At 50.5% G+C, this 7,178-nt stretch overlaps 6 protein-coding genes across 8 annotated transcripts; 2 read left to right on the plus strand and 4 right to left on the minus strand.

Annotated features, from left to right (window-relative positions):
* Window positions 1-14: 14 nt before the first annotated feature.
* PPTG_01258 (hypothetical protein) lies at window positions 15-2,350 on the plus strand. 3 transcript variants are annotated; one of them, XM_008894494.1, is made up of 10 exons: window positions 15-54; window positions 123-599; window positions 660-795; window positions 868-950; window positions 1,018-1,248; window positions 1,329-1,487; window positions 1,555-1,605; window positions 1,681-1,781; window positions 1,841-1,997; window positions 2,059-2,350. In XM_008894494.1, the coding sequence occupies exons 1-10, from the start codon at window positions 52-54 to the stop codon at window positions 2,155-2,157; spliced, it is 1,497 nt and encodes a 498-aa protein (XP_008892742.1). In that variant the 5' UTR covers window positions 15-51; the 3' UTR covers window positions 2,158-2,350. The 3 variants fall into 3 exon arrangements, with proteins under 3 accessions (XP_008892742.1, XP_008892741.1, XP_008892743.1); XM_008894493.1 differs by having other exon boundaries at window positions 16-54; window positions 120-599; window positions 2,059-2,308; XM_008894495.1 differs by lacking the exon at window positions 15-54 and having other exon boundaries at window positions 89-599; window positions 2,059-2,308.
* Window positions 2,351-2,376: 26 nt separating this feature from the next.
* On the minus strand, window positions 2,377-2,574 carry PPTG_01259 (hypothetical protein; the record flags this gene model as incomplete). Its single annotated transcript, XM_008894496.1, has 1 exon — window positions 2,377-2,574. The coding sequence occupies one exon, from the start codon at window positions 2,572-2,574 to the stop codon at window positions 2,377-2,379; it is 198 nt and encodes a 65-aa protein (XP_008892744.1).
* Window positions 2,575-2,958: 384 nt separating this feature from the next.
* PPTG_01260 (hypothetical protein) lies at window positions 2,959-4,198 on the minus strand. The gene is made up of 2 exons (XM_008894497.1): window positions 3,773-4,198; window positions 2,959-3,707 (listed from the first exon to the last, which is right to left on the minus strand). The coding sequence occupies exons 1-2, from the start codon at window positions 3,890-3,892 to the stop codon at window positions 3,102-3,104; spliced, it is 726 nt and encodes a 241-aa protein (XP_008892745.1). The 5' UTR covers window positions 3,893-4,198; the 3' UTR covers window positions 2,959-3,101.
* A 583-nt stretch (window positions 4,199-4,781) lies between these two features.
* On the plus strand, window positions 4,782-7,178 carry PPTG_01261 (hypothetical protein). Its single transcript, XM_008894498.1, has 3 exons — window positions 4,782-5,791; window positions 5,857-6,088; window positions 6,148-7,178. Exons 1-3 carry the CDS (start codon window positions 5,397-5,399, stop codon window positions 6,490-6,492), a joined length of 972 nt encoding a protein of 323 aa, XP_008892746.1. The 5' UTR covers window positions 4,782-5,396; the 3' UTR covers window positions 6,493-7,178.
* On the minus strand, window positions 4,946-5,361 carry PPTG_21024 (hypothetical protein). Its single transcript, XM_008895476.1, has one exon. The coding sequence runs from the start codon at window positions 5,325-5,327 to the stop codon at window positions 5,004-5,006; it is 324 nt and encodes a 107-aa protein (XP_008893724.1). The 5' UTR covers window positions 5,328-5,361; the 3' UTR covers window positions 4,946-5,003.
* Window positions 6,470-7,178, minus strand: PPTG_01262 (hypothetical protein). Its single transcript, XM_008894499.1, has one exon. It carries the CDS (start codon window positions 7,078-7,080, stop codon window positions 6,580-6,582), a length of 501 nt encoding a protein of 166 aa, XP_008892747.1. The 5' UTR covers window positions 7,081-7,178; the 3' UTR covers window positions 6,470-6,579.

The following is a 7,178-nucleotide window of genomic DNA, read 5'->3' on the forward strand; positions in this document are numbered from 1 at the left end:
AGTAAAACATTTGCACTTTATTCCAAAGGGGAGACATAACTTCAGAGCCGAATGGTGCGCTGCATCCTGCTATCTTCATGCATTCGCTGTGGACTAACGCATTATGTACACTACTACAGCAGCAAACACAAGTGTCGCTGGATAAGTGGCGCTATCAGCACCGCGTGAAGGACGCGGTTTGCCACAGTTACAATTTGCAGCGGGACTTCCCCGTGGATCTGCTCAAACCTCCGCTAGACGACCAGGCGTTCTACACGGGAGTGTCAGTGCGTCTGGAGGTCTCAGATCCGGAACAGATCAGCTTTGACAAGTTCCGAAGGCGTTTAGAGGAATTTGACGGCGAGGGGTATCGTCATTCGCCCAAGAAGAAGCAGAAGGTGGTCTTTGAGAAGGTGGACCACGTCCGCGAGCAGAGATCGCGTAACCAGGCCATTTGGAGGAGGGTACAGAACGAACTCGATGACAATAGAGACCGTCGTCGTATTGGCAACATAGCTAGGATTGGAATGATGGCAACGCGACCGATTAACGAAGAGCACAAGCATCCCAAGAGTTCCAAGGACGAGGACGTTGGGACTGCCAGTGACAATGAGACAAAGGTAGGAAAATATGCTGCATTATGTGTATGTAGTCAAACTGATGGGTTGGGATGGTGACAGGAGGACACTGAGGCATTGAAATCTACCAACGAGGATAAGAAGATTGTGATGCCATTGTCGACTGCCGCTAATGGTAGCAAGGATGAAACTAGCATCACGGCGAAGTCTCGCGAAGAAGAAATTGCAGAGTTGGAGGGTCCGTTGCGCTCGCGCTTGATAAATTACTTGTATTTGAAAGTTTATTGATGTTTTTTGGTGTTGTTCACAGAGATACTCCGAGCTCAGCATTTGTCGCGCACGTCGAAGGCAGATCTACTGTTCTACAACCGTCTTGCGGAGCGGGAGGCAAATGTTCGTAACGTGGTGTTATGCGATGGTCTTGCATTGATGCTGACTATGTGGATATCTGCGTATACAGACGATTTTGGAGGAAGTGCTACTTGAAGATATATACGATATTGCCGAAGATGTGTTTGATGAAGAAGAAGAGAAGTCTCGCAACAAAGAGCTACCACCAGAGCTCCTGGAGATTGTCGAGAACGCATTGCATGAAGGTCCCATGGAGGAGGTCCTCATCAATAAATACAACGTGGACATCACACGTCGTCATCTGCAGTGCATGCTGCCGGGAACGTGGTTGAACGATGAGGTTTGTATTGCAATGTTGTATCCAAATCTGCCAAAATGAGCTGCAGTTTAACCACTGACCGTGTGGGTGTGAAATTGCAGGTGATTAACTTTTATTTCCAGATGCTAAGTGATCGTGATGAAGCTCTTGTCAAGGCTGGTGTTCTGCCAAAGCGCAGTCACTTTTTCAACTCTTTCTTCTATACGAAGGTGTCGGAGAATGGCTACAACTTCATCAACGTCCGCCGATGGACACGGAAGGTAGGTTTTGTCTACAACACTCCTGTTATTGCTGTTCTCCGTTAACATAGTTGTCTGATTATGTTAGATCGACCTGTTTGCAATGGACAAGATTTTCATGCCAGTGAATGTTGGCAATGTAAGTGCTCTTCACAACTGGAGTAACGACGCTCTTACAATTGGTTAACAGTTCTTGTTATTTTGTGACTAACAGATGCACTGGTGCATGGCTGTCATCCACATGACAGAAAAGCGCATTCAGTACTACGATTCAATGCACGGAAGCGGCGCTGCATGTCTTAAAGTGCTCCTTAGGTAAGTCATGGCTATCGTTATGTTAGTGTTATTACAGTTGCTCACTGCCTTCGTGCTAGATACTTACACGACGAGTCCGAGCACAAGAAGAAGCAAAAATTCAACGACGAAGGGTGGGAGCTGGTGACCACCACTCCTGACACGCCTCAGCAGAACAACGGATCCGATTGCGGCGTCTTCTCGTGCATGTTTGCCGACTATCTCTCTCTGAACAAGGTGCGTACACGAATTGATTGTTTGCATTGAGCTCAAAGCTAACTTGTTCCGCTGTTCGCAGCCGCTGTCGTTCGTGCAAAAGGACATTCCGTTCCACCGGCATCGCATGGTTCTCCATGTTAGCCGAGGCTACATTCCACTCGAAGAGGAAGGGCTATAGACGACGTTAGTGCCGATACGTAACATCGTTCAGTGATGCTAGAGCAGCACAAGAGCCAGCAGAGCCCAAACGAACCAACCAACAAAACTTCCTTGTGCTTTATCACGAGCAGCAGCCGCTCTGTTGCATTATTATTAACGCTTGTTGTCGCTCGCGTGTTTTTCATATATACGTGCAGCAGGATGTCTGCGCGTTGCTGTTAGTGCTAGAGTTATTCGCTTACTTGACCGTAAAGCCTTCGCTACGCAGGCAGACCTTGTGCGCCTCGATGATGTCCTTGCAGTTCTCCTCGCCGTTATTGACGATGCACAGGTCACGCGCCTGCTTGGTGGTCGGACATGAGCAGCAGATCTTCTTGCCAGACTTGCCCAACACGGGGCCCTCGGTCACTTTCACGGTGCACTCCTTCTCGGCCATTGTCACTTGCTCGGCGTTTTCACTTCTGGTGGCGCACGTCCGTGTGGCCTCAGAAATCGAAATATCGTGGACCACAAAAATGAAAAGAGCTTCAAAAGCCTTACGTAATCAGAAGAGCCTCTATAATTGAATCTCCGTATTATCGGTACGGAAATTGAAAAGGTTTGTATCGTCTCAAACTTGCAATTACCTGTATAAATGGATTTTCAAAAAACCGGTTGTATCAGGTCTTGTTGGGTGAAGGTGTCGACGAGCTAGCTAGCGATCCTTCTGAGACGGCAACCACTTGCTCAATGGAAATGCATAACCACTTCCTGTCAGCAACGCGGAGTGTATGCTGCAAGGTGCAATTGTTGAAATGCTGTCTGTTGCTAGTATGATGAACGAAACCGGAATAAAAAACTTTTCATTATTAATATCGGCCAAATACAATATACATCCACAGGAATGATCGCAAGTCACGAAGGACACGAAAACTTAGCACTCCAGCTTAAATATCCTCCCGTTTCTCAACACTTATCTTCCTTCTAGGCGTCCTGGTTGCAGCGCGTGCACCGGTCATCGACTCGCCGGGTGCCGCAGCGCGTGCAAAAAGTTCCTGGGACAGACACGCGATGCAGGATCTCGCCGTGGCTATCGCGAATATGGGCAATGAGGTCGCCACGCGCACGGAATAAAACATTACAGAACGTGCAATTCTCCCAGATCTCTTCCTCCGACACGGACAGGCGACCGCCGACCGACGTGCGGTCTCCAGTGCCCGAGGATGGCGGGGACGCCACGCGTGCCAATGGGATGTCGCTCACTCTGTCCGCATCGTCCTCGCCGATAAACAACATGTCAGTAGCAGTCACAAACGGCGTGGGCCGTCGAAATCTGGCCACCAAAGACCCTCGATCGTCTCGCTGTGAGCGTAACACTGCTCTGAACCGGATAGGAAACAATAGCGGGGCCTGATTCTTTCTCTTCTCAAGTGTCAGGAATCCAATGGCCTTATTCACCTCTCGACCGCCTCCAAGCGGGAAAGTCTGTGTGAATCCGACGGCGCGGTCAGGCCAGAAGCAGCTAGTTAATGTGAATTTTGAACTTGAAGTGAGCGGCTTCCGGTCGGCGATCTGGATCACAAATACGGTCTGCTCGTCGCGCGTACGAGACCATTTCAGGTATTTGGACACGTGTGTGGCGCGTAGATATTTACCTGAGCTGACAGACACGAGCTGGACACGCATATCGTCCAGAATGTGGCGTTCGCGTACCTCATCCACCGGCACAATCTGCACGAACTCGTTGTCGGCGGATTGACCGACACACTGTGCATTATAGAAGCATGGAGCCACACTCTCTTTGTCCTTGCACGTCACGTAGGCGTCGTAACACTGCCAGAAGAACTGCAGCGCGACGTGGTCGCGGGACGTCGTCCACGGTCCGTTAGTTACAGTCTCTACCGTGGGGCGGCTGCTGACGGGCGTTTCCTCTGAATGCCGCTGCGGCTGCGGCTCCTCGTCCAAGCTGTCTAGCGGGTAGAACTCAGTTAACTCGTCGTCGTCATCATCCATCGGGATTGCAGCGATACGAGTGTCTTCTTGCATGGCTGCCAGGAAAATGATAACTGTGCAGCTCTTCCGAAAATGAGCTTTGAACTGAAGCCGATGATGGCCGCCGATTGCGTTCCACTGCGCGCGGATTGGTGCAAAAAGAGGGCTTTGTTTACGAGAGTGAAGATGATTGGCTGAAAAAGTATTTAGAAAGGTCTAGGAAAGGCGCCCTATTCCACCCCACGCGCTAGAGACGGGCGTACGAATTTGTTTTTTTGGCCGTTTCGATCTACCGTCAGAAATACTGTTGTTGGCATGACAGTAAAAGCACATGAACGCAATTTCCAAACGCTGTGTGGTGTGCAATGAACTTTGAATGAAGACTCTCTCTCTCTCTCGCACACAGTCTCCTTCCTACAGTCACACGCGATGGCACCGTGGCCGACATGAGATTGCGATCGTGCTCCACTGATATTATGCACCTCCGCGTAAACAGCAGTGTACAATCTCGTGTTACCGAAAAACACTTGAAATGATTGCTCCAAATCGGAGCTTTTACAGAAGTCCCTCTCGTTATGAGTGATGGATGCTTGAAGCGATTTGACGGGTATATAAGCACGGGGTAACAAAACAGGGTTGATGGACAAATTAGACACATTGATACGTCAGCAGACACAACGGGGTATTCGTAAGGGAGGTGCGAAATCTCTGTACGACGTCGAGGACGGATGTCACAACCACTTCAACAAGAGAAACTGTCGAAGCCTGCAAATACGCCAAAACTCAACGACAGGAGACTCAGACTGAGCCAGGCGAGACCTTGGCCAAGAATTTCAGGACGTAACTCAGTTCATTTCACACCCTCAGGTTTGAAAGTCACCAGGATTTTTGGTGTCAGCAGTGTATTCCAAATAGAACACTTTTCCGCGCTCTACGTACCGGTGTTCTACGTGGCCACCCACACCAAGGTTGCAACGTCTTATCTAGCGCGACCTTCGCCGTTGGCGAATTTGAGGCAATCATAACCAACGGTATCGGCAGCGGACTCGAACATCGCGGACGGCCGCAATTGCTACCGACTGAGATCACCAGAACGCAGTTCGCGTCGATCGCAGGACAGTTGGGCGACAAAGCTGTGTCCCAAGATGAGATTCCCATCGCAGCAGCCAACAATCCATTCACATCCGGTGACCAAGATGAATGCCCTAAATTGGGCATCCACAGTATTCAATTTTTTGCTCGTCTCAATTTGGCCCAATCATCGCGTTCCATTATCGACCCACCGCAATGAGCCTGCCTCGGGCGCTGTACCGAGAGTTAGTGACCGCCGCGAAGCTCCTGGACAGCCATGCGTCGCTACGAGCGCTAATATCGACGGATCTGCGCGAATCATCGCTCGCTCCAGGCTCAAAGACGCGTTTGCCGCACGTAGAGGCCTTCAACCGCTCGCTACTGCGCTATCTCGGTGGTCGTCACTTGTACCTCCCGGATACTCAGCGCCCCACGCTGTTGCAGCTCGTGCGCGAGGAGTTCCGCAAGCCCGCAGGTGACGTTGATGGCATTGACACAGCGTTCGTGGCGCTTCGGGCGCTTAATGACACGTTGGCAGAGGCTAAAGCTCTTGAATTGCCCACCAAAAAGCCGCTCGAGACATGGACGCTCGACGGCGTGCAATTGGCAGAGTACGACTTCACATTCAGCTATAGATATGGACAAGAAAACTCAAACAGTATTGACTATCGTGTAGGAATGCAGCGTCGGGTGTATTTCTGCTCGCTCATCCACTTCTGGAGGGGATTTTCAGTCGTTCGGTGGTCATTTTGACAGAGCACAGACCGGAAGGATCCAAGGGATTTATCGTCAATAAAATATCGGAGAAGCCACTCGGGCGCGCATTCCAAGTACCGTCAAGAGTGACAAGAGCTTTCGCAACGAGCACAGTGCGGAAGGGAGGCCCAGTATTTACGAGGAACGCAGAGGTAAGAACGAGATTCAGCCTGTTTAAAGAGCTGAAAGAATTGACTTGAGTTATGAGCAGGTTCTACATGGCAGAGCGGACTTTGGAGGCCAGCGTGTACCCACCACCAACTTCCCGACGGCGAATGACCCCAGTCTCTTTGTGGGCGTGGATCTGGATGCAGCAGCTAGAGCGATTTACGATGAGACTGCCAAGCAGACGGACGTGGTTTTTATGAGTGGCGTGTCTGCTTGGTCTCCTGGTCAACTGGATTCTGAGTTGCAACAAGGCTCGTGGGTTGCTGTGAAGGCTCCAGTGTCCCTTGCACTCAACGCTCGTGCAGAATTGTGGCAGGATCTGATGCGAACACTGGGAGGCGAATACGCAGAAATGAGCTGCATGCCTCTCATGAAAGACGAAGAGTAAGTGAGTATGAAGGTACCGTTTTGAACTCGAATAAAGCTAGAAAGCATCCTGCATCCGATCTATTGATACAAGGTGGGCATTAACAGCTTATTTGAGCTTCTTCCTTGCTACAAACAGGTAGAAGCGAGTGACAAACGAGTGCTGAGCGCTCGTCGGAGACATCTCTAGACACTGCAGGATCTCCCATTCCATACTGTCTTCACTATCTGACGACACCCAGTCGAACATGTTCACTCGGTTGCTGGGACTACCGAACGTCAGGAAGAAGAGCAACCCGTCGGGTTTCAAGATACGCGCCAGCTGCTGCATGCTGCTCCTGGCGTCACTCAGATCATCCGATGAATCTGGTGTCACGAGCTTCCAATTGGTATCAACCGCGTCCGTCTCACGCTTGAGTAGCATCGCATCCAGACACCCCTTGTCGATCACACAGTCCACAGAGTTCGACTCCCAGTCCGTCATCTGAGTCAGATCTGCTTCTACAAAGCTAACGCCCCAGTTATTCTCCGTTGAGCGAGTCTGCATTTTCTGAATCACATTCGCTGCATAGTCCACTGCCACCACATCAGCGTAGCCATCCAGTGCCATTTCTGCTGGCAATCGACTTGTGCCCGTACCAGCGATCAATACCCGCTGCGTCTTGGAGATGTATGAGCTTAATAGCTCACGAATGTGCGAGTACTCAC

The sequence above is a fragment of the Phytophthora parasitica genome (assembly GCF_000247585.1).
Source record: "Phytophthora parasitica INRA-310 unplaced genomic scaffold supercont2.3, whole genome shotgun sequence".
NCBI lineage: Eukaryota > Oomycota > Peronosporomycetes > Peronosporales > Peronosporaceae > Phytophthora > Phytophthora nicotianae.

What these genes read in the sequence shown, in the direction of transcription:
- PPTG_21024 (XM_008895476.1), bottom strand. Translation starts at nt 5,327, where the DNA reads ATGCCCAATTTAGGGCATTCATCTTGGTCACCGGATGTGAATGGATTG.
- PPTG_01262 (XM_008894499.1), bottom strand. Translation starts at nt 7,080, where the DNA reads ATGGCACTGGATGGCTACGCTGATGTGGTGGCAGTGGACTATGCAGCG.
- PPTG_01258 (XM_008894493.1), top strand. An exon ending in AGAAATTGCAGAGTTGGAGG is followed by an intron (nt 796 to 867) that starts GTCCGTTGCGCT and finishes TGTTGTTCACAG; the next exon opens with AGATACTCCGAGCTCAGCAT. An exon ending in ACTATCTCTCTCTGAACAAG is followed by an intron (nt 1,998 to 2,058) that starts GTGCGTACACGA and finishes CGCTGTTCGCAG; the next exon opens with CCGCTGTCGTTCGTGCAAAA.
- PPTG_01261 (XM_008894498.1), top strand. Translation starts at nt 5,397, where the DNA reads ATGAGCCTGCCTCGGGCGCTGTACCGAGAGTTAGTGACCGCCGCGAAG. An exon ending in GACGGCGTGCAATTGGCAGA is followed by an intron (nt 5,792 to 5,856) that starts GTACGACTTCAC and finishes ACTATCGTGTAG; the next exon opens with GAATGCAGCGTCGGGTGTAT. An exon ending in TATTTACGAGGAACGCAGAG is followed by an intron (nt 6,089 to 6,147) that starts GTAAGAACGAGA and finishes AGTTATGAGCAG; the next exon opens with GTTCTACATGGCAGAGCGGA.
- PPTG_01260 (XM_008894497.1), bottom strand. Translation starts at nt 3,892, where the DNA reads ATGCACAGTGTGTCGGTCAATCCGCCGACAACGAGTTCGTGCAGATTG. An exon ending in GCTCGTGTCTGTCAGCTCAG is followed by an intron (nt 3,708 to 3,772) that starts GTAAATATCTAC and finishes CGCGACGAGCAG; the next exon opens with ACCGTATTTGTGATCCAGAT.